At 46.1% G+C, this 25,283-nt stretch overlaps 1 protein-coding gene across 1 annotated transcript in view; it reads left to right on the forward strand.

The window, feature by feature from the left end:
* The first annotated feature begins 328 nt into the window (after positions 1–328).
* ZNF136 (zinc finger protein 136) overlaps positions 329–25,283 on the forward strand; it is a 28,312-nt gene continuing 3,357 nt past the window's right edge. The window contains exons 1-3 of the mRNA XM_008987332.5: positions 329–439; positions 24,387–24,513; positions 24,716–24,776. Coding sequence (XP_008985580.1) covers positions 437–439; positions 24,387–24,513; positions 24,716–24,776 — 191 coding nt within the window. The 5' untranslated portion in view covers positions 329–436. The remainder of the gene's footprint in view (positions 440–24,386; positions 24,514–24,715; positions 24,777–25,283) is intronic.

A 25,283-nucleotide genomic window follows, 5' to 3' on the forward strand; every position in this document is an offset into this window, starting at 1 on the left:
GTTCTGCTAAAATGCAAATATCTCCCATCTGTCCATCCCCCGCAAACCAAGTACAGTGAAGGGGACGAGGGGAAGAAGCCCGCCCTGTGTTTGAGGGCTGGGGCCGAGACCTGCTCATTCCGGCTCCACTCATCTGGGTATCACATCTCCTGTCATTCACATCTGTCAAGATGCAAGGGGCAGAGCTCGAAGCAGTACCCAATCAGGGGCGCCGGGGCGGAGCTCTGCGATCAGTCCAATCAGGCGCGCCGCCGGGGACGCAGCTGCAGACGTTCAACCTTCTCGCGGGATTTTCATTTCTCGCGTCCGCCGTACTTGGTTTCGCTTCGCCGGTCCCAGAGGCCCGGAGTGGCTCGGCTGCACCCTGTGTGGCGCTGTTCCCTGTGCCGGCCTTGGGATCCGGAGAGAGGAAGCCGGGACACCCAGGAGCCAGGAAATGGTGAGTGTGTCGGCTCCAGCGTCCCGAAATCGGGAGGAGAGGCTGATTGGACGACCGGAACTGGCTGTGGCGGGGCCCGGGCCTTCCCGCGGGTGACTCTGGGTCTGCATACCCGAGTCCCTCTGGCGCAGCTCAGCCCTCGGTCCCCTCGGCCTCAAGGATGGGGCGGGACTGGCAGCCGGGACCCCGGGGCTCCTGTTCTGCCCTGTGCCGCTACTGCGGCCCCGGCCGCGGAGCCCCAAGTCCCCAGATTGTATAGGGGGCCACGGGAGGGTCATGGGGTGGGGAAAATCCTGACTTGTACGTGGAAGGAGCTGTGGTCTGTGAGGTCCCAGTTTCTTTTCTTTCCCCAGAGGACACCTGTTTTTCCCCTGAGTTTTCTAAGTGTATGGGATGCAGGGTCTCAAAACCTCACCCCGTCCTGCAGCTTGCTGTTTCTAGGGCTTGCAGTAAATCCCCAATTTTCCGGTTCTCTTCTCGCTTTTCCAGACGCCAACCTCTCCCCTCCAGTTCACGACAAGATTAGCAACCGTTTCTCTTTTATTCTACATTTCAAACATTGTGGTTTCATTGTTTATTTTTTCAACAAAGCAATGGATGACTCTTCCATAAAGATTTGTTTTCTGTTCGTAGTCTTGATACTCCGCTTTAAAACAAACCTTTGTGCCTCTCCTTTGATCTTCCCTAGGCACGGACACCTCATCAGAAAGTCTTTGAGTTGAGGTTCCCCTTGGGAATCTTTATAGGGTGATATGCCTTCAGCGTGCCGTCCTATTTATTTTTTTCCTGGTTTTGCGTTTCAAAACTGCCTGGGGCTGACTCGAGCTGCCCACAGCTGCCAAATCTCTTGGAGGGTCCAGTGAATATTGGTTCTTGGGTGACTCCTCCCAGAGGACAGTTGAAATAGAAGGCTGGGGCAATATTCTGAGACTAGGGGAAATCTAGCACACGCTGCTTCTAAATAGCCAACCCCTGGGGGCACTCAGATTTTCCTACCTCAGCCCCAGTTTCCACTCTTTGGAGACACATTGATGGTCAGCCAATGAGATGCTGGTATTGAGGACTGAGAAGAGAAAGGTTTTCTTTTGTTCGTTGTTGTTGTTTTTTTGAGCCGGAGTTTCGCACTTGTTGCCCAAGCTGGAATGCAGTGGCACAATCTTGGCTCACTGCAACCTCCGCCTCCTGGGTTCAAGCGATTCTCCTGCCTCACTCAGCCTCCCATGTAGCTGGGACCACAGTTTCGCACTACCACTCCTAGCTAATTTTTATATTTTTAGTACGAGGTCTCACCATGTTGGCCAGGCTGGTCTGGAACTCCTGACCTCAAGTGATCCACCTGCCTTGGCCTCCCAAGTGCTAGGACTACAGGCATGAGGCATTGCACGTGGCCTCAAGAAAATAATTTTCATTTGAAAAATGTGGTTCCTTGTGAATGAACAGTCCCATAGAGACATTCAAATGATACAGCAATCACCTTCTAAATCGCTGGAGCTATGAATTCATCTTTTGAAACTGCTGTTGCCACAAGTAGGTATAATTAATTTACTAATGCATCACGGGACCCTGGAACCCACACCCTATAGCTTAACAGTGCATAGCCATGCACTAATCAGTGTTACTTCTGTAAATCAATGAGAATTCTTGGCAACTTTGTATCAGCCCACTCCCTGTCCCCCCTTTTCAGACACTTTGGGTCATATTTTATGCTTCAGCCTTGACTTTTTAGGTTGACAAGGGAAAAGATGGAAATGATTCCTGTCCTTTGGATTCTCTCAGCCTTGTGAAGGGAGAAAAACTCTCAGCAAGATGGTGGAAGAACCTGGAAAACAAAATGCACTTCGGGTACACAGTGGGGCATAATGCAGTGTCTCCTTAGCAGATGGTCACAGGGCACTTCCATGAGCATGATGAGGTTAGAGGGATGTCCCACCTGATAGATAGGATGACCACTGGAGTCAGATGGATGTCTGTATTCCAGGTCAGCACTGCTTCTCCCTGCCTGGGTTTGTTCCCTTAACAACAAGTTCAGCTTGAGTTTTTTCATTTAGTCCAAATTGCATTTTATCTGTAGAGCTTCATAGAGAAGACAATGTATTTCCCAAGAGGTGGATTTCAGGGAAAATGGAATGATTTAGTCTCATATTCCACATTTTAAAAATTGTTTTCTTTTTTTTTTTTTTTTGAGATGGAGTCTCACTCTGCTGCCAGGCTGGAGCGCAGTGTCCTGATCTTGGTTCACTGCAACCTCCGCCTCTTGAGTTCAAGCGATTCTCCTGCCTCAGACTCCTGAGTAGCGGGGACTACAGGGGCATGCCACCACACCCAACTAATTTTTGTTTTTTTTTGAGATGGAGTTTCACTCGTTGCCCAGGCTGTAATGCAATAGCACGATCTTGGCTCACTACAACTTCGCCTCCTGGGTTCAAGCGATTCTCCTGGCAAACAAGATTAGAAGGAAGATGAGGAGGAGGAAGGCAGGATGGAGGGTGCAAAATCAGACCTAGGTCAGAGCATGTTTTATTCTGAGGTTATTCTGTTCTTAGGAAGTGTTGCCTATTTGTTCAGGCTGAGAGTGGGTCAAAGATAAGGGTCTGGAGGAAGGAGAGAAATTTGAGGAATGTTTGGTTAACGAACGTTTTGTTCCTACTGATCAGTGAAGACAAAACTGTTCAGCTAATGTTTTATGAAGCAAAGAATGGGCATTTGTAGGCCTGATTCGATGGCTCACACCTGTAATCCCATCACTGTGGGAGCCTGAGGTGGGAGGTTAGCTTGAGCTCAGCAGTTTGTGACCAGCCTAGGCAATATTGCCAGACTTTGTCTCAAATAAAAGAATGGGCATTTGTAGTCACTATCTAGTTTTGTTATTTTAAAAAAAGAGCCTTAAAATAATGGGAAGGGTATCTTTGTGTGAGTCTGCTTCTGCAGAACAGAAAGGACTGAGTGGTTAACGGGGCAGTGATTGCTATGATTATATCTATTTAACTTGATTATAGGGCTTGAGTAAAACTCAACATGATGAACAGTTAGATTTTGCTTCCACAGAATTGGTTTAACTGTAGAATAAATTGGTTTTTTTTTTTTTTTTGAGACGGAGTTTCGCTCTTGTTACTCAGGCTGGAGTGCAATGGCGCGATCTCTGCTCACCGCAACCTCTGCCTCCTGGGTTCAGGCAATTCTCCTGCCTCAGCCTCCTGAATAGCTGGGACTACAGGCGCTCGCCACCATGCCCAGCTAATTTTTGTAATTTTAGTAGAGATGGAGTTTCATCTTGTTGACCAGGATGGTTTCCATCTCTTGACCTTGTGATCCACCCATCTCGGCCTCCCAAAGTGCTGGGATTATAGGAGTGAGCCACCGCGCCTGGCCACTGTAGAATAAATTGTATAAATTGGGAAAGTCTCTGAGGGGCAGACTTAGATGCTTTTGCCTCTTGGAGGAAGGCTTTATGAATGAGTTTATTTGGATCTGTGATAGAATAAAAATATATTGGGTCTTCCTCTCTAGTCCCTCACTTAGAGATCCTAATATCCTTATATTTTCATGAGTGATAAGAGTGTCTTTTTTTTTTTTTTGAGATGGAGTTACGCTCTTGTTGCCCAGGCTAGAGTACAATGTTATGATCTTGACTTACTGCAACCTCAGCCTCCTGGGTTCAAGCTGTTCTCCTGCCTGAGCCTCCTGAGTATCTGGGATTACAGGCATGCACCACCATGCCTGGCTAATTTTGTATGTTTAGTAGAGACAAGATTTTTCCATATTGGTCAGGCTGGTCCCGAACTCCTAACCTGAGGTGATCTGCCTACCTCGGCTTCCCAGTACAAGCTTGTACTCGGCTGGGAGTACAAGCGTAAGCCACCGTGCCTGGCCCAAGAGTGTCTTTTTTATTCCTAGCAAGCTTAGTTTAATTTATGCTATCAGGTGACTCAGGGTGAAGCTCCTAGATAACTTGTGGATGTACTGGTAACCAGAAAGAGCAAACACATCATTAGAGAGTTGGAACTGTAGGATACCCCCTGTCTTTTTGTTTCTTTGTTTTTGTTTCTGTTTTGTTTTGTTTTTGAGATAGAATCTTACTCTGTCACCCAGGCTGGGGTGCAGTGGCACGATCTTGGCTCGCTGCAATTTCCACCTCCCGGGTTCAAGGGATTCTCCTGCCTCAGCCTCCCAAGTAGCTGGGATTACAGGTGTGCACCACCACACTCAGCTGATTTTTTTGCATTTTTATTAGAGATGGGCTTTCACCATGTTGCCCAGGCTGGTCTCGAACTCCAGAGCTCAGGTGATCATCCACCTCGGCCTCCCAAAGTGCTGGGATTACAGGCATGAGCCACGCCCGGCCTAAGCCCCATTTTTTTGACAACCGTAAAGGGGGAGAGCCTGGATATTGAGTTTTGTTAATATGCAAATTATTTTATTTATTTGTTTTTTTGAGACTGAGTCTTGCTCTGTCACCAGGCTGCAGTGCATTGGCACGATCTCATCTTGCTCAAACCTCCACCTCCCAGGTTCAAGCGATTCTCCTGCCTCAGCCTCCTGAGTGGCTGGGATTACAGACAACTGCCACCATGAGTGGCTAATTTTTTTTGGTGTTTATAGTAGAGACGGGGTTTTACTCTTTGGCCAGGCTGGTCTTGAATTCCTTACCTCAGGTGATCCACTCGCCTCGGCGTCTCAAAGTGCTGGGATTACAGGGGTCATCCTTTATAACAAACTGGTAAACTTGTGTTTTGCTGAGTTCTGTGAGTAGTACTAGCAAATTATTGAAAGTGAGGAGGGTTTGTTGGATTTATATGTAGTTGGTTAGAATTAAGGGTGCCTTCCCTCCTCCCTATCAGGGCTTGTGACTGGCATCTTCAGTGGGGGTTGTGTTCTGGGGTGAGCCCTGGACTTGCAGGGTCTGGGCTAATGCCAGGTAATGTCAGAACTGAATTACTGGATCCTCTGCTGGTGTTGGAGAGTTAATTGATATTGAGCAGTCTCCAAATATTTGTTGTCAGAAAAAATGACATCACAGGTCAGAACCTTACATTGACTCCGGGTGAGTGATTGCTGGGGAGAATTGAGACCCAGGAAGAGGGAGCATTTCCACACTGACAAGAGGACAGTAGAGTGAGTAGTGCTCCTAGGATTATATTTTCTGGTTACTCAGCTATTCCTTACTCATCACCTAGGAGGAGCCACTCTGGGCTACATCTCCAAATTGAGAGTGTAATAAACTTTTGAATGTGGGTAAAGGTAAATAAAAAGCCTTAGGCATTTCTGGTTTCTCTCCCTGATTTCACCCTCCTTCTGTACCTAGAGGTGACCATAGTTCAGATCCTGATTTTTTTTTTTTTTTTTGAGACAGAGTCTCACTCTTGTTGCCCAGGCTGGAGTGCAATGGCGTGATCTTGGCTCACTGCAACCTCCGGCTCCCGGGTTCAAGCGATTCTCCTGTCTCAGTCTCCCGAATAGTTAGGATTATGGGCATGTGCCACCTCACCCAACTAATTTTGTATATTTAGTAGAGACTGGATTTCTCCATATTGGTCAGGCTGGTCTTGAACTCCCGACTTCAGGTGATCTGCTTGCCTCAGCCTCCCAAAGGGCTAGGATTACAGGCGTGAGCCAATCTTGGCTCACTGCAACCTCTGCCTCCTGGGTTCAAGCAATTCTCCTGTCTCAGCCACTTGAGTAGCTGGGACTACAGGCGTACACCAGCACACCAGCTAATTTTTGTGTTTTTTAGTAGAGACAGGGTTTCACCATATTGGTCAGGCTGGTCTCAAACTCCTAACCTTAGGTAATCCACCCACCTCAGCCTCCCAAAGTGCTAGGATTACATGCTTGAGCCATTGTGCCGGGCCCTGATTCTGATTTTTAAAAAATTATTATTTATATATTTATTTTTGAGACAAGGTCTGGCTCTATTGCTCAGGCTTGAGTGCAGTGCTACAGTCTTGGCTCACTGCAACCGCTACCTTTTTGGCTCAAGCCATCCTCTCACCTCAGCCTTCTGTGACTACAGATGCGCACCCCCATGCCTGGCTTATTTTTGTATTTTTTGTACAGATGAGGTTTTGCCATGTTGCCCAGGCTGTTTTCTGACTCCTGAGCCCAAGCAATCTGCCCACCTTGGCCTCCCAAAGTGTTGGGATTACAGGTGTGAGCCACGGTGTGCTGCATCTGTTATTCTTCATAGCTTTATTGTTGCTTTGTCAGAGTTTTGCCACTTTTGAGTTTTCAGTGAGTTGACATTAACATTAATATTATGCTGAAAAGGAGTTTTTGTGGTTTCTTTGCCTCAGTCTGTTGCATACATGCTGCTGCTGTCTGAGGCTGTGGGTCACCCAGTTTACTAACCATTCCACTGCTGGATTTGAGTTGTTAGTATTTTATCTGTTGCCATTGTAATTGTTATTTTTGTCTCCAAATGCTAATGCTTCATAAATTTCTTTTTTTTTTTTTTTTGAGGCAAGTCTTCCTGTATCGCCCAGACTGAAGTGTAGTGGCTCAATTACAACTCACTGCAACCTCGGCCTCCTGGGCCATCTCACCCTCCCAAGTAGCTGGCACACACCTGACTAATGGCTATATTTTTTATAGAGATGGGGTCTCATCATATTGCCCAGGCTGATCTTGAACACTTGGGCTCAGTACTGGTATTATAGGTGTGAGCCATCGTGTCCGGCCATCCTTCGTAAATTTTTTATACATTGGGAAAAAAATCCCTGGGATGTAGCCTATAGATAAATTCAAATTGACTTGGGAACGCCAATGGAATATATGGATTAACCATTTGACCATGTATGCATGTATATTTACTCCTTATAAATAGTTTTCCTTATTTTTCCTGTGTGGCCCTTCATCTTCTGTAAAATAATTTTCAGTCATCGTGTCATCTTAAAGTCATTTCTGTGTTTATTGCTTCATTTCTTTCTTCCCTTTTTTTTTTTTTTTTGGAGATAGAGTTTCGCTCTGTCACCAGGCTGGAGTGCAGTGGCACGATCTCGGCTCACTGCAATCTCCGCCTCCTGGGTTGAAACAATTCTCTTGCCTCAGCCTCCTGAGTAGCTGGGACTAAGGTGCATGCCACCATGCCCAGCTAAATTTTTGTATTTTTAGTAGAGACAGGGTTTCACCATGTTGGCCAGGATGGTCTTGATCTCTTGACCTCGTGATCTGCCTGACTCGGCCTCCCAAAGTGCTGGGATTACAGGCGTGAGTCACTGTGCCTGGCTCCTTTTTTCTTTTTTTAACATATTCTATATACTAATTCTTTTTCATTTCTAGGGATTGCTAATACTTTGTTTCAGGAAATGATTTATCTTTTCACTCCATTCTACATTTTGATGGACTCTTTAAAATTTTTTTTTTTGTTTGCTTTTCTGGCCGTCTCCTGCATGTACTATTATCAAGAGTGGGGAGGGGTACTCTTAATTTTAATTGAGTTGACTTTGTCTCTTCCTTTGAGGCCTACTTAATTTTCTTATAAAAGAACACTCTAGGGAGTGTATATTCAGAGCAGCTTGAATCTATGCTTCCAGGTTAAATAAAGAACACTCTTCCTACTGTGAGGTTGGAAAAAAAAAGATAACATATGAAAGTTTGCTACTTTTGGGGGTGAGCTTGTTGGCTCATGCCTGTAATCCTAGCACTTTGGGAGGCTGAGGTGGGTGGATTGCCTGAGTTTAGGAGTTCCAGACCAGCCTGGGCAACATGGTGAAACCCCATCTCTGGAAAAAAAAATAAAATTTGCTACTTTTATAAAATTTAAAAATTTTTTATTCTCGCTCTCTTTTTTTTGTTTATTTGTTTGTTTTGAGACAGAGTCCCACTCTGTCACCCAGGCTGGAGTGCAGTAGCATATTGGCTCACTACATTCTCTGCCTCCCAGGTTCAAGTGATTTTCCTGCCTCAACCTCCTGAGTAGCTGAGACTACAGGCATGCGACACCACGCCTAGTTAATTTTGTATTTGTATTATTTATTTATTTGAGACAGTCTCACTCTGTCATCTAGGCTGGAGTGCAGTGGCGCAGTCTCAGCTCACTGCAACCTCTGCCTCTTGGGTTCAAGTGATTCTTCTGCCTCAGCCTCCTAAGTAGCTGGAATCACAGGTGCATGCTGCCATGTCTGGCTAATTTTTAGTATTTTTAGTAGAGAGGCTTGTAGCAAACTCCTGACCTCAGGTGATTCGCCTGCTTCGACCTCCCAAAGGGCTGGGATTAGAGGCATGAGCCACCATATGTGACCTATTTTATTTATTTATTTTTAAGATGGAGTCTTGCACTACCACCCAGGCTGGCAGGCAGTGGCATGATTTTGGCTCACTGCAACCTCCACCTCCCAGATTCAAGCAATTCTTCTGCCTCAGCCTCCCGAGTAGCTGGGATTACAGGCATGCACCACCGCACCCAGCTAATTTTGTACTTTCAGTAGAGACTGGGTTGCTCCATGTTGGTTGGGCTGGTCTCGAACTTCCGACCTCAGGTGATCCTCCCACCTTAGCCTCCCAAAGTGTTGGGATTACAGGCATGAGACACCATGCCTAGCCTTTCAATGAGTATTAATCTCCTTTTTTTGTAACAGACCTAGTGAGTGCTGCATTATACAGAGCTAAACAAAAAAATTCTATCTGCCTGAAGCTGATATTCTAGGAGACAAGAAACAAGATATAAGTAAAATGTGCAATGTGTCAGATGGTACTTAGTCCTAAGGAGAGAGAGAGAGCTGGGGAGGAGTGGAGAGGCTTGGGCTGTGTTTGTCTCTGCAAGCACCTGTTTATGTCTCTGAGGTGTTACCTTTGAGGGTTTGTATGTCTGCCTCCGTGTGTTCACGTATGTGTGCAGTGACAAAACGTGAGTGATTTTGTATGTCTACTGGGGAGGCAGAGGCTATGTTTGTATGGCCTTTAAATTCTGGAATGCTTTTATTTCATTTTCTTGTCTGATTGCCCTGGTAGTGCCTCTTTTAGCGTGTTGAATAGCTGTGTCAAAAATAGACATTCTTGTATTTGATCTTAGGGGGAAACATTCAGTGTCACTATCAGTATGATGTTATAGTGGGGTTTTCATGGATACCTTATTTCAGGTTAAGGAAGTTCCCTTCCATTTCCAGTTTACTGAGTATTTTCATGGTGCAAGAGGTATTGAAAGGATATTGTACTTTGTCAAATGTTTTTGATACTGATTATATTAATGTGATTTTCAAATATGAAAACAGTGTTGCTCTTCTGGCTAAATCCATCTTGAATATCGGATATAGGTCTTTTTTTTTTGAGATGGAGTCTTGCTCTGTAGACCAGGCTGGAGTGCGGTGGCGTGCTCAGCTCACTACACCCTCTGCCTCCTGGGTCCTAGTTCAAGCAATTCTCTTGCCTTAGTCTCCCGAGTAGCTGGGATTACAGGTGCACATCACCATGCCCAGCTAATTTTTGTATTTTCAGTAGAGATGGGGTTTCACCATGTTGGTCAGGCTAGTCTTGAGCTCCTGATCTCATGATCCGCCCAACTTGGCCTCTCAAAGTGCTGGGATTACAGGCATGAGCCACTGTGTCCAGTCTTTTTAAAAATCTTTTTGATAAGCTGGGCACGGTGGCTCACGCCTGTAATCCCAGCACTTTGGGAGGCCGAGATGGGTGGATCGCGAGGTCAAGAGATCGAGACCATCCTGGTCAACATGGTGAAACCCTGTCTCTACTAAAAATACAAAAAATTAGCTGGGCATGGTGGTGCGTGCCTATAATCCCAGCTACTCAGGAGGCTGAGGCAGGAGAATTGCCTGAACACAGGAGGCAGAGGTTGCGGTGAGCCAAGATCGTGTCATTGCACTCCAGCCTGGGTAACAAGAGTGAAACTCCGGCTCAAAAAAAAAAAAAATCTTTTTGATAACAGTCATTCTAGCAGGTGTGAAGCAATGTCTCATTGAGGTTTTAGTTTGCATTTCCCTAATGATTAGGGATGTTAAACTTTTTTTTTCCATGAATGTCTTGGCCATTTGTATGTGTTCTTTGTAGAAATGTCTGTTTAGATCCTTTGCCCATTTAAAAAATTGGAGGCCAGGCCCAGTGGCTCATGCCTGTAATCCCAGCACTTTGGGAGGCTGAGGCAGGTGGATTGCTGGAGCTCCGGAGTTTGAGACCAGCCTGGGCAACATGGCAAATCTTCATCTCTACCAAAAAATTAGCCGAGCATGGTGGCGCATACCTGTGGTCCTGGCTACTCCCAGCTGAGGTGGGAGGCTGGCTTGAACCTGGGAGGCAGAGGTTTCAGTAAGCCAAGATTGTACCACTGCACTCCATCCTGGGTGACAGAGTAAGACCCAGTCTCAAAAATAAATAAATATATAATAAAAATTTAAAATTGGGTTATTTGTTTTCTTGCTGTTGAAGAGTTCTTTATATATTTTGGATTTTATCACTGTATCAGATACGTGGTTTGCAAGTATTTTCTCACACTCTGTGTTGCCTTTCCACTCCGTTGTTTCCTTTGCTTCGCTACAGCTTTTTAGTTTCACATCTATATTCACAATGATGCTTTCAAAAACAGCTACATGGGAACTTGTTTTGTTGTAACCCAGCGAGTCAGAAGGAACATGCCACGTTGTGAGTTCCGAATTAAGGGTCCTTTATTAACTGGCGACCGAGAGTCAGCTCACACTTGAAATCTCTTGGCCCTGAGGAAGGGGCTTGATTTCTTTTTATACCTTGCTTAAGAAAGGGGAGGGGGAGTCTAGCTGAAGTGGAATTTTATAGAAGCAGAACAAGCAAGTTAGGGGAGGAGGAGGATAACTGGGAGGCAGGAGACTCCCATGACTGTTGATTAACTTAGGAGGGTATACACAAGCGGTTTCCATGATTGCTGGTTACCAAGGGGGCATTTCGGTACTTTCCATATGATCAACAAGGGGATATTCACAATAGCAAGTGGGCTTGTCAAACAGGGTATGGTTACATCGGTTATGTGCTTCTGTGGTTCTAAGCACAACATGACCCAGCACTGGAACAGGATCCAGATATGCACTCAAAGGAGAAATGGCGGGAGGGGCGAGGTGGAGGTTAAGATGGAATCTGTCTGGCTCTCAGCAGAATGGAGTCTGTCCGGCTAACACAGGGTAGGTTAGCACATTTCCCACCTGTGTTTTTGGGGAGTCAAATTGTTGACTTCTCGGTTATAACAAGGGAGTTATAGTGGGTTCTGAAATATTTAAGTTTAACAGAAGCTATGCGCTGTTTTATGAAATTGAGGAACCAACTTAGTATACAAGGTCCAAAAATTAAACCTAACAGGAGAAAAAGGAGGGAGTAATAACCACTACCCTAGTTATTAAAGTAGTTAGCCATGGACTCTGGTTCAACATCTTTTGGTACCATGGGGTGTTATTTTTTTCCATTCTGTTGGCGTCTATCTAGATTCTCTTGAACCCTTTGAAGAGTGTCTTTTATGACTTTAGACTGGTTAGCATAAAAGCAACAGCTTTCTCCAAAGCAGCACATAAACCTCCTTGAGAGAGGAATAGTAAATCTAAGCTTCGGCGGTTTTGGAGAGTAACTTCAGCTAGGGATTCTACCTGGGTGTGTAGCATATTTATGGCTGACTGGAGATTTCTTAAATCAGCATCTACTTGTTGAGATAGGGACATTAGTTCAGTTTTTTCTCAGATCAGAGCAGCAGTGATAGTTGCTGACCCAGCTATGCTAAGGCCGGCAAGAAGGGGCACAAGGAGTGGGACAGCTTGGTGAGTCCTGGAATGCAGCTCAAGGGGAGCGATGAGATGTTGTCCTTTTGGTCCGCTGTATACATTGACCTGGGGAAGCACGTGCGCTGACACGCACAGGACAGGGCCAGGTTTAGTCCCATTGATGTAGCGGGTGAGGCCTGACGTGCAGGCCAGCCAAGTATTGTTGGGTGCCTGGTAGGAGACTGAGGGGTTTACGGAAGTAAGTACACTGGTTGCAGGTAGCCTGAAAGGGAGAAGCAGATAGGTTATACCTAGGGCTAATTAGGCAGGAGGCGTTTTCTGAAACGTCTTGTAGTATAAGAGAATGAGGGAGTGTATGACAAGAAAGAGGGCCATTGTTAAGCGTGGCTTCAACTCCCAGTCCAACATAATATGGGGTTTGGCCTTTAAGCATAACCAGCAGTCTCGGGCCAGTTTAGGCTGAGTATCATTAAGCAGAGCAGAGTTACAATCAATTAAACCCCATGAGATAGAGTCTTATGGAAAGAGTTGAGTACGATGTTGGTCCTCCAGAGTAAGTGGCCAAGGTCACACAAGTCTAGTATGGGCAGAAAAATTTATAAACTCGTTGGCAGTTAGTATTGGGGTGATTTTCTGGACAAAGGTAAAAACGAACTAAAGACTCTTCTGTTTTTGTTTCACATCTGACTGCGTGGGGCACCTCCTTGGGGCTGGATCCTGTGAACAGAGCACACAAATTGACAAGAGAAACCTTATTGGAGGCATCTTCCCTCCAATACTCCAGGTGGTATTTGCATATACATGTACACAGCTGGAGTAGGCAGGTGAAAGAAATGAGTAAGAAACACTAGCTGGAGGGCTTTATACAATTCAGTCATAACTTTAAGGGGCCCAGCCCTGGCTGGGAGACCCATGTCTCTTGTTGGGTTTGGCTGGCCTTTTTGATGCCGGAGTGGTGAATTTAAGTGGAATGCCGTCAACCTTCACGGCTGTTGGGGTGGTAAGGATGACAATGTATAAGGCCGGTTTCAGGCAGGTGTGAGTTCCTTTTTTCTGGAACTTTTTGACAAACACTAGGTCACCCAAACAGAAAGAGTGGTAGGGCCCAATCTGGTCAGGAACTGCATTGAGGTGTGCTCCCGGGACACGTGGCTGGATGATGTCTTGAACCTGTTGGAGAGACTGCAGGTACTGTAACAAGTTTGCTTGGGATATTTCTGCTAAATGGGTATCTTTTAACCTGGGTAGAATAGGTGGGGCCCTTCCATACATAATTTCAAAGGGAGAGAACCCTGCCTTGTAAGGGGTGCACCTGACTCTAAGGAGGGCTAAAGGAAGGGGGTCTATCCAATTTATACCGGTTTCTAAGATCAGTTTTGTAAGAGCATTTTTTTAAGGTACAATTCATGCATTCTACCTGTCCAGAGCTCTGGGGCTGATAGGCACGATGAAGCTTTCATTGAATGTTTAATGCCTTACTAACCAATTGAGCTATGGATGAGGTGAAGGCTGGCCCATTATCAGACCCTATAGTGAATGGCAGTCCAAATCGAGGGATGATTTCATTGAGTAAAAATTTAACTACTGTGGAGGCAGTTTCGTTTCTAGTGGCAAATGCCTCAGTCCATCCAGAGAAAGTGTCTACCATCACCAGGAGATACTTATACCCAGCCCGGCGTGTGGCTTTACTTCTGTAAAGTATATTTTCCCCCTTTCTCCCAGACTGCATCCCTGGGGACGGTGGCTCAGTTCAGGTCTCGGACCTTGCTTGGCATTTACCTGTGCCCAAGCTGTACATCGGGAGGCTTCTTGGTTAGTTACATCCTGAAGGTGAGGAATTTTAAAATGGCTTCTCAAAAGCTGGGCTAGTTTTATTCCCCCTAATGGAGATGACCAACCAAGGCTTCTCCTAGGGCACGGGGCAGGAAAATTCTGGAATCTGGGAGAATTTACCAACCATCCGAGTTTTTTACTGGCCTGAAGATATGATGTTTGTTTTTCTCCTTCTGAAGAGTATGCCGGGTGGTTGGGTGACTTAGGCTGTGGAAAGGACATGGCAGGTAGTAGGGTTAAAGGTGTAACTGGGAGCCGGGCTGCCTCTCGGGCAGCAGAATTTGCCTTTTTGTTTCCCAGGGCAACAGCCATGTTTTCCTTTTGGCACCCTTTGCAGTGGATAACAGCCACCTGTAGAGGGAGCCAAACGGCCTCGAGCAGGGTTAGAATTTTTTAGTGGCCCATGCTCTTGATAGACATGTACAGTGGCAAAAGCATACTGGCTGTCAGTGTAGATGTTGATGCGTTTATCCTTACCCCACCAGAGGGCCTGAGTGAGGGCAACCGACTCAGCTTTTGTGCTGAAGTTCCGGCTGGCAGGGCCTGGGCACAGAATGTCCGTTTCCGTGGTGATCGCCGCACCAGCCTTTCGCAGTCCTTGCTTAAGGAAGTTGCTACAGTTCGTGAATATGGTAGCTTCCGCCCTTTCCAACTGAACATCCTAGAGATCAGGCCGGCCAGTTTCTGTAGCCTCTAGCAGTTTCTGGCAGTCATGGACAGGTATGGTGTAGTCTGGATCAGGAAGTAGAGTAGCTGGATTTAAATACCTTGTGGGGGAGATAGTTAAACAAGGCTGATTTAACAGCAAACTTTGGGGCCGGGCGCGGTGGCTCAAGCCTGTAATCCCAGCACTTAGGGAGACCATCCTGGTCAACATGGTGAAACCCCGTCTCTACTAAAAATACAAAAAATTAGCTGGGCATGGTGGCGCGTGCCTGTAATCCCAGCTACTCAGGAGGCTGAGGCCGGAGAATTGCCTGAACCCAGGAGGCGGAGGTTGCGGTGAGCAGAGATCGCGCCATTGCACTCCAGCCTGGGTAACAAGAGTGAAACTCCATCTCAAAAAAAAAAAAAAAAAAAAAGCCCAGCAAACTTTGGTACTGCAATATGCGGGCATTTGACATTCATTTACCACAAGTGCTGCACAGCAATGTTTTAACAGCTTGGGGAGCCCTGAGGGTTAAGTTTTGGCCCAGGGTTAGTTTATCAGCCTCCTGGACCAGACTTGAGGTTGCTGTCACGGCTCATAGACCACTCGGAATGCTTGTGTTGAACTTCTTGGAGTGCGGCCACTAAGATTTTTGCCTGCCTTTTCAGCTGCCAGAGCAGCCTGTTTCTGTTTCTCATGGTCTTGATTGTCAAAAACTTTCTGAGCTATTTCTAGGAGTTGGGTTGTATTCATCCTGGCAAATCCCTCACGTTTTTGTAACTTTCTCCAGATATCAGGAGCTGCCTGGGCCACAAATGCAAAATAATTAGCATGGCTATTTTCAGGATCCACTGGATCAAATGGGGTGTAAATTCGATAGGCCTCCTGGAGGCGTTCCAAAACACTCCAGGTGACTCATTGGGCCCCTGGACAACTTGAGTTGTCTTAGACAGATTTATGGGTTTTCGAGTGGCTCTTTTAATACCCGCAGGGAAATCGTCCAAAGATTTAATAGCCTGTGGAAATCGTCCAAAGCTCTCTTCCCCACCGCCAAGGTATTTGGGTCCCAGTCACGCCCAGTAGAAGGAAAAAACTTCTAGGAGGTCTTGGGCTCCCTCCTCCAGCATACTGGAGGAACTAGGGAAAAAACTGTCTAGCCTCCCTTCAAATACGGTCTCTTTCCTCAGATGTAAAAAGGGTTAGGAGAAGCTGTTGGCAGTCATCTCAGGTGGGCCAATCAGTCTGGTGTATGGACTCAACCAGTGAGGTTAGGTGGTGTTTCTCAGAGAAAGGTGGGTTTTTGGACCTTGCTGTTGTACAGGTTAGAAGTAGGAAAAGGGACATAGACTGAAAACGAGACAGCACACTCACTACTTTGTGGGGGTGGTGCCTCCCTTAAGGGGAGGCCTGGGGAGAGTTTTCCTCCTCCTCCGAAGAGGGCAGAACAGGAGGAATAGAGGTAGCTGAGGGTCAGAACAGAGGAGAAGTCCGGCTCAGGAGGACCTTGGATGAAGGATTATAAACAGTGCAGGATCGTAGCCAAGGAGGAGGGTCCTGGACTAAGTCCAGCCATTGATCAATATAGGGAAATTGATCAGGGTGTCTGTGTGTTCCAGAAACAAGTGGAGGGACTTGCCAAACAGCCTGGACTGTCGGGGGATTCACGGATCCCATTGAGGGCCATTTGGCCGTTCCACTTCACAGAAACCCATCTGTGAGTTATAACTCAATAAACAAAACAAATTTAAACAGACAAAACTGATGATGAAAACCGAGACTGTTCTTCAGCAGACAAGACAAACAGGAGGGAAGTTAGGACCCAACAGACAAGACAGACAGCAAACACTGAGGTAGATATGATCATGGCTGTTTCAAGGACAAACAGGGAAGGTGGGGTCCTATACTGAGATCACTCAGATGCCTGCCTGGCTGCGCCCCTTGTGGGGACTTAGGTACCTTTTGGCATAAGCGTGTTGGTATAAACCCCCGACTTGGATTGGGCCTAGCCCGATGCTGTCTTTAAGCAATATTAGGTCACCACCGAACCGCAGGTTAGGGCCCACTTGGACTCCATAGCTTTCGTCATGGAGCCGCAAACTGGATCTTTAGACACAAGCCTCTGAGGTCCCCCCACACACCTGCATACACACCCGCACTCAGAGGTTATGACAGTTTTGCATAAACTTGTAAACCAGTCAGGATCCCAGAGAAACTTCCTTTCCATTGGTAATTTCTCACAGAACCGAGGACTTTGTCCTCTAGCATCCTGGAGTGTTGACAGAGCCCTGAGGGGCACCCTCGTCAGGGCCAGTGCCCCTCCCTGTTCCAAACCCAGTGTCAGGCCTAACTTACCTTTTTCCTCGGAGCAGGACTGAGGACTCGAAGGAATCATTGGGCTGGGCGTACTGGGAGTCGATCCGCTCTCCTCTGGAAAGTGGCAGCCTACAGGGCCCTGGAACGTCTCGGGGGTGCCCCCCTATAGTCTGCCTCTTAACTCCCGTCCATGCCCAGTGGTGGTAAATCTTGCTGGGGCCTCCAAATGTTTTAACCTAGCGAGTCAGAAGAAACGTGCCATGCTCTGAGTTCCAAATTAAGAGTCCTTTATTAGCTGACAACTGAGAGTCAGCTCATGCTCAAAATCTCTCAGCCCCGAGGAAGGGGCTTAATTTCTTTTCTTTTTTGTTTTTTTTTTGAGACGGAGTTTTGCTCTTGTTACCCAGGCTGGAGTGCAATGGCGCAATCTCTGCTCATCGCAACCTCCTCCTCCTGGGTTCAGGTAATTCTCCTGCCTCAGCCTCCCGAGTAGCTGGGATTACAGGCACGCACCACCATGCCCAGCTAATTTTTTGTATTTTTAGTAGAGACGGGGTTTCACCATGTTGACCAGGATGGTCTCGATCTCTTGACCTCGTGATCCACCCATCTCGGCCTCCCAAAGGGCTGGGATTACAGGCGTGAGCCACCGCGTCGGGCTTTTTTTTTTTTGAGATGGAGTTTTGCTGTTGTTACCCAGACTGGAGTGCAATGGCACGATCTTGGCTCACCGCAACCTCCACTTCCTGGGTTCAAGCAGTTCTGCCTGAGCCTCCCGAGAGTAGCTGGGACTACAGGCGTGCACCACCATGCCCAGCTAATTTTTGTATTTTTAGTAGAAACGGGGTTTCACTTTGTTGACCAGGATGGTGTCGATCTCTTGACTTCGTGATCCACCCACCTCGGCCTCCCAAATTGCTGGGATTATAGGCGTGAGCCACCATGCCTGGCCCTAAATCAAGCTTTTAACCTTTTCCCAAAGATTATCAGGAATCATACCTCTTGTCAAAGAAGGTATTAAAAAAAAAAGTCATCATAAATATGATAGCAAACCGTAAGTGACTATCGTGTATCAGTAAGAGTGCGCTAAAAAGAATTCTTTTTTTTTAAACAAAGTCTCACTCTGTAACCCAAACAAGAGTGCAGTGGCACAATCTTGGCTTACTGCCACCTCTGCCTCTTGGGGTGAAGCAATTCTCCTGCTTCAGCCTCTCTAATAGCTGGGATTACAGGCACTTATCACTATGCCTGGCTAATTTTTGTTTTGTTTTTGAGATGGAGTCTTACTCTGTCACTCAGGCTAGAGTGCAGTGGCATGATCTTGGCTCACTGCAACCTCTGCTGCCCGGGTTTAAGCGACACTTCTGCCTCAGCCTCCCGAGTAGCTGGGATTACAGGTGCCTGCCACTGTGGCTGGCTAATTTTTGTAGTTTTAGTAGAGACATCTGGTCTTGAACCAGTCTGGTCTTGAACTGCTGACCTCGTGATCCACCCGCCTTGGCCTCCCAAAGTGCTGGGATTACAGGATGAGCCACCGTACCTGACCAATTCTTGTATTTTTTATAGAGATGGAGCTTCTCCGTGTTGGCCTGGGTGGTCTCGAACTCTTGATCTCAGGCTTTCCACCAGCCTTGGCCTCCCAAAGTGCTGGGATTACAGGCATGGGCCACCATGCTCGGCCCAAAATAATTTCTTATAGGACTTAGGCTTCCTTTAGATTTATCAGTTGCTATTCAAAGAAGCAAGAAGCTTCTCTGGATTATATACTATGAAGAGGCAAGGTTAGTTCTGGCCTTGGTTATTGTGGTAGTTCTTACCCAAAAGTAAAAAAGATGGAGTGATGCTAAATTTATTACCTCTATGCTGAAATACATCCTGTGATGAATTAGACATGGCTTCCCATAAAGTACCTCAGTTGAAATATATGGCCTCTTCAGATTAAACTATTGATAATTTTTAAAGTCTTTCTTATTAGTCAAATTAGGCTAATACTTCTGGGAAAGTTGTCAGAATATAAACCTAGCAAGGGACAGAGACATTATCATTATTCTTATCAAGCCTGTCTTGCTCAGATAATATGCTCTTGATGCTCATTTTTCAATATGCCTCATATGCCAGAACTGTAGCCTCAGAACATCCAGAATTAAGCATAAATGATGCAGGCACTCAGGGCTCTGGATATAAGGACACAAAATGAATACATTCTTGAAATCCTGGTGCTTATATTTTTGTGAGAAAGGAGAAGGATTGAGAAAATGGTAAGACTGGTTTCTAAGAAGGAAATAAGCTCTTTGAAGGAAAGTAAATGATGGCATGAGGTGATGTGGGAGCTGAGGGTGTGTGTGTTCTGTTCTTTGTGGAGGGTAGGGACATCAGTGGGTGAAGAAACATCACTGTTGGTCATTTATATTTCCACCTCTGATACATCTTCAGCACCGTTTCAGGAACTGCTTAAGTGTGTATGTGGATAGTGTGTAGTAATATGGACAGCCTTGTCTTGTTGGGGCTGACGGTAATGATTCCCCATAAAGAGACAGGTATGGCTTATTGTCATTTTTGCATTGGTTAAAAGTTTTAGTTCGTGTAATATGTGATCTTGACTTTGGACATGGGTGTCTGGAACCAGGAGGAAGGCGCACCACTGCTGATGGTGTGTGCTAGAACTGTATCTGATCCCTGTTGAAACATCTTAATGTGTTCTGCTCCTCAAGCCACGGGGGTTGGAGCCTGAAGTCATATCCAGTTAGTGATGCCAGGATGGCATCCTACTTATTGTCCAATCGGGCGCTCTCTGGAGCTCTGTCCATCCCCAACCGTACCCCACCCTGTAGGAGCTTGTGGTGAATTTTCTTTTCTTGCGCAGGCTGCATTACCTTTCTCTTCTGTCTCCTGGCTCCACACCCCTGGCTCTGTGCTCTGCGGTGGCCATGGCAGCCAAAGGGAGGACCCAGGAGACCCCGGAAGCTGGGAAATGGCGAGTGTGGGAAATGGCAAGTGTGCAGGGGCCCAGGGTCCGATGTGGCCACAGGGGCTCATCCCTGCCGTCTGTATCTGAGTCTGTATCATCTGAGTTGCCCAAATGTGTTGGAAACGTGGTATCAAATCCACCCCTACCCCCCACCAGCCTGACTTTCCTTGGCCTGGCAACAAACTCCTAAACTGTAGGTATCGTTTCTGCAGTCCCAAGCACCAACCTCTGTTCTCGAATGCACAGTATTATTTAACCTTTTTTTTTTGAGATGAAATCTCACTCTCACCCAGGCTGGGTGCAATCTCAGCTCACTGCAACCTCTGCCTCCTGAGTTCAAGTGATTTTCCTCCTGAGTAGCTGGGACTACAGGCACCTCTACCACACCTGGCTAACTTTTTTTGTATTTTTAGTAGATACAGGGTCTCACCATGTTGGCCAAGCTGGTCTAGAACTCTTCACCTCAAGTCATCCACTTACCTTGGCTTCCTAAAGTGCTGGAATTACAGGCGTGAGCCACCACACCCAGCCAACTATTTGTCCTTCGTTCTACATTAGAGACAGATGTCATATTTTATCATTTTTGCACAAAGCAGTGGATGACTCTTTTATAAAGTTTTTTTTTTTTAAATGTTTGTGACCTTTTCACCTGAGAGGTAAGCAGAGAATAACCACCTTAAACTCCATTGTGAAAAACCTTTGTGTCTCTCCTCCTTTATCTTCCCTAAGTGTGAACTCTTATCAGAATGCCTTTGTGTTGAGGTTCCTCTTTGGAAACTTGGCAGGGTTGATTTTCCTCAGCTTACCCTCTCTTTTCCTGGTCCTGGGGTTCCAAACTGACTGGGGCTTCCCCAAGAAGCCCATAACTTCCATGTCTCTTGGAGGGTCTAGTGAGCATCAGCCCATGCAGCCCCTCAGGGGAGCCGCTGGATGCCTTTGGACTGGAAGTAGTGACATGGTATACCCTTCATCTGGAAAGCTCACCCCTTGGGACACTCAGCTTGTTTTTCCCAAGCCCCAGTTTCCATTCTCTGGAGATATGTTGGTGGTCATCTAATTGGATGGCGGTATTGAGGGGAAAGACAGAAAATGATTCTTGCCCTCTGGATTCTCCCAGAGTACTTGAAGGTAGAAAAATGACCCCCAAAATGAAGGAAACCCAGGTGATGCAAGAACTGGACAAGCAAAATGCACTTAGGCATGGACTGATGGCACAGTCCACAGTCTGGGAAAGGTCAGTGAGCAACACTTCAGTGACAAGGTGGGGTTGGGGAGATGTCCCATGAGATAGGATGACCTGACTGGGCAGTTAAGTCAGATTTGTCTGTGTTCCAGGTCAGCAGGGCCCTTCCCTGGTTTTGTTACCTTAGGAAGATTTGTTGACTTATTTCATCATGTAAAATGTATTTTACCATTACAGCTTGAAAGATAGGCTAAAATATTTCCAAAGAGATGAGATGTGGATCTCAGAAAAATTAATTTCTACCCTAATATTTGTTAAAAATTTGTATTTACATCTGGGTGCAGTGGCTCACACCTGTAATCTGAGCACTTTGGGAGGCCAAGGCAGGTGGATCATGAGGTCAGGAGATGGAGACCATCCTGGCCAACATGGTGAATCCCATCTCTACAAAAATACAAAAATTAGCTGGGTGTGGTGGCTACTCAGGAGGCTGAGGCACGAGAATTGCTTGAATCCAGGAGGTGGAGGTTGCAGTGAGCTCAGATCGCACTACTGCACTCCAGCCTGGTGACAGAGCGAGGCTCCGTCTCAAGAAAAAAAAATTTGTATGTACTTTGTTCCCCTCAGAGCATATATGCAGTAAGTTTCTCAGGTTTGTTCTTTTCTGTGATTTTATTTGTTGTTGTTGTTGAGATACGGTCTGGCTCTGTCACCCAGGCTGGACTTCAGTGGCATAATCACGGCTCACTGCAACCTCTACCTCCCTGAATCAAGCAGTCCTCCCATCTCAGCCTCCTGAGTAGCTGGGACCATAGGTGCAGGCCACCATGACTGGCTAATTTTTTGTAGAGATAGGGTTTCATCATGTTTCCCAGGCTGGTCTCAAACTCCTGAGCTCAAGCGATTCTCCCACCTTGGCCTCCCAAAGTGCTGGAATTATAGGTGTGAGCTACCACACCTGGCCTTTTTTATTTTTTAATTTCAAACAGAATCCTAGAATTCAGCCTGGAGAAGGCTACAGAGAAAAGAATCGCAGAGAAATAGGGAGGATCACTCTTCATTATGGCTTAAGATAACTGAATATGTATATATGTATGTATGTATGTATGTGTGTGTGTATGTATGTATGTGTGTATGTATTTTGAGAGAGGGTCTCCCTCTTTTGCCCAAGTTGGAATGCAATGGCACCATTATAGCTTGCTGCATTCTCATACTCCCGGGCTCAAGCAGTCCTCCCACCTCAGCCTCCTGAGTAGCTGGGACTACAGGCATGTGCCACCACTGCTGGCTAATTTTTAAAACTTTTTGTAGAGACGGAGGTTCTCCCTGTGTTGCCAAAACTGGTCTCGAACTCCTGGGCTCAAATAATCCTTCTATGTCAACCTCCCAATGTGATGGTGATGGAATTACAGATGTGAACTAGGTCACCCGGCCACTGAATACATTTTGAAGAGAAAGTACGGTAGATAAATTGGTGAATTCACTAATTTATTCACCAATTTAGTGAAGATTCACCAGGCTGGGTGGGGTGGCTCACACCTATAATCCCTATAATCCGTTTAATCCCAGCACTTTGAGAGGCCGAGGCAGACAGATCACTTGAGGTCAGGAGTTTGAGACCAGACTAGCCAACATGGTGAAACCCTGTCTCTACTAAAAATACAGAAATGAGCCGGGCGTGGTGGCGCGTGCGTACTTCCAGCTCCTCGAGAGGTTGAGGCGGGAGAATTGCTTGAACTGTGCCACTGCACTCTAGCCTGGGTGACAGAGCAAGACTCCATCTTAAAAAAAAAAAAAAAAAAAAGGCCAAGCACAGTGGCTCACACCTGTAATCCCAGCACTTTGGGAGGCTGAGGCTGGGGGATCACCTGAGGTCAGGAGTTCGAGACCAACTTGACCAACATGGAGAAACACTGTCTCTACTAAAAATACAAAATCAAGCAGGCATGGTGGCGCATGCCTATAATCCCAGCTTCTTGGGAGGCTAAGGCAGGAGAATTGCTTGAACCTGGGAGGCACAGGTTGTGGTGAGCCAAGATTGTGCCATTGCACGTTAGCCTGGGCAAGAAGAGCGAAACTCTTGTCTTAAAAAAAATTGCCATTAAGATGGTAAAAAATCCTTCATTAGTCTCCTTTAGTACTTAATTATATTTGATCTGCAGGATAGGTACGACTTGAGAGTATTTTCTCTTAGTGTAATAACAGAAGATGGGCTTAATTTTCCCAGTAACCAGTTGTGAAAACACATGTAAAATACTTCCTAGAGTGTTTTGGGGGGGCTCATCAGGTAGGTACCATGCGTTGCACTTATGACAAAATCCCAAAGTCTCAGATGGAAGGCAGGAGACCAGAAATTTTCATCTTTTTTCCATAAACAGTTTAGGCTCCAGGCTACTCTTATATAGATCATTGGGCTCCTTCTCCAAATCCTTTTCCCAGATAGTAGCAATGGCTGTGATACAGGACAGGTGTGCCCTAAAATTGGGGCTTATCCCAGGATGGTTTCTGGCTTTGCCCAGGGAAAAAGTCAAGGGCAGGCCGGTGGTGTTAAACAGCAGTCTTTTATTTAATAGTGCTGGTCTTTGTGGATCTGTGCTAACTCATAGGCGGTACACCCAGAGTCAGCAACATATGGGCTCTTGGCAACTGTATTTATACCCACTTTCAATTATATGTGAATTAAGGAGCAGGTTATTTTAAACTTTCTAGAGAAGGGGTGATAACTTTCAGCTCATTGCTATGGTATTTGTAAAGGGTCTTGGCCTTGGTGGGAGTGTTTTATGCTAATGAGCAGTGAGAGCTGCTGTAGATCACAGTCCTTGACATCTGCTGGTTTTGACCACTTTATTCACTTTACCCTTCCTCTGCCAGATCCTGCTTTAGCCAGTAGGGCTGTAATCAGAAAACAAGTCCTGCTGGTCTCCCACCTCACATGAACATTGTGAGGAGTGAGGAGCCTTTTTTTAAGGGTAAACATTCTCAAGAATGCTGATATAAACTCTTCTGCACACTAGGTGGTAGGACTTTGTTATGACAGGTTCTACAGGTCCACTGTATGGGCAGACATTAGATGTGACTCAAGCAGCACATATTACTCCTTGGAACCACCACCAAGAAAGATGATGAGACACTGCTATTGCTCTACCCGTTATTTCAGTGCTAGTACGAGAATTGCTGTGTGGAAGGGAGTATGGTGACCAAACAGTGGAGTAAACGTTGGAGACTCCCGAAGCATGTGAGCGTCTCATGAATTAAGTATAGATCCCCAGCCCTGTCAGTCTCACCCACTCTCCTCTCCACATATGTGGGATTTTCAGGACTTGGTGGCCTTTGAGGATATAGATGTGAACTTCACCCAGGAGGAGTGGGCTTTGCTGGATCCTTCCCAGAAGAATCTCTACAGAGATGTGATGTGGGAAACCATGAGGAATCTGGCCTCTATAGGTAAGGATGATATACTTCCATCACTTAGTCAATAGAGAGGAAGTGTTTCTTGTGCACTGAAGCTGTTCCGTGGTTTGCATCATGGAGGGAGAATAGGTAGGGGGCTAAAATATGCATAGTCACAGGGTAACGTGAACCTAGAATCTAATAATTTTTCTATAATTTTGTACTGATTCAGAATTTTTCTGGGTCTCTGTTTTAGGGAAAAAATGGAAGGACCAGAAAATTAAAGATCACTACAAACACCAAGGGAGAAATCTAAGGTAATTTATCCTCAGAGACAACAAATTCACTTGAACGTATCTTAGCATGTCATGAAATTTTAAAACCAGGTAAACACAACTGATAAGCCAAGCTTCAAATTTATTTTTTTTAGAATATTTTCCCCAAATACATATTCTTCAGAGTAAACAGATGTTTAGTTTTTGTAAAAACATGGCCGGGCGCAGTGGCTCACACCTGTAATCCCAGCACTTTGGGAGGCCGAGGCAGGTGGATCTTCAGGTCAGGAGTTCAAGACAAGCCTGGCCAACATAGTGAAACCCTGTCTCTACTAAAAATATAAAAAATTAGCCGGGCATGGTGGTGGGCGCCTATAATCCCAGCTACTCGGGAGGCTGTAGCAGGAGAATTGCTTGAACCTGGGAGGTGGACGTTGTAGTGAGCTGAGATTGTGCCATTGCACTCTAGCCCAGAGCATTGAATCCATTCATACTCAAACAAATCAAACTTGGCATCGAGTCTGCACTTTCCCTGCTAATGTTAAAAAT

Source organism: Callithrix jacchus, chromosome 22 (assembly GCF_049354715.1).
Source record: "Callithrix jacchus isolate 240 chromosome 22, calJac240_pri, whole genome shotgun sequence".
NCBI classification, from domain to species: domain Eukaryota; kingdom Metazoa; phylum Chordata; class Mammalia; order Primates; family Cebidae; genus Callithrix; species Callithrix jacchus.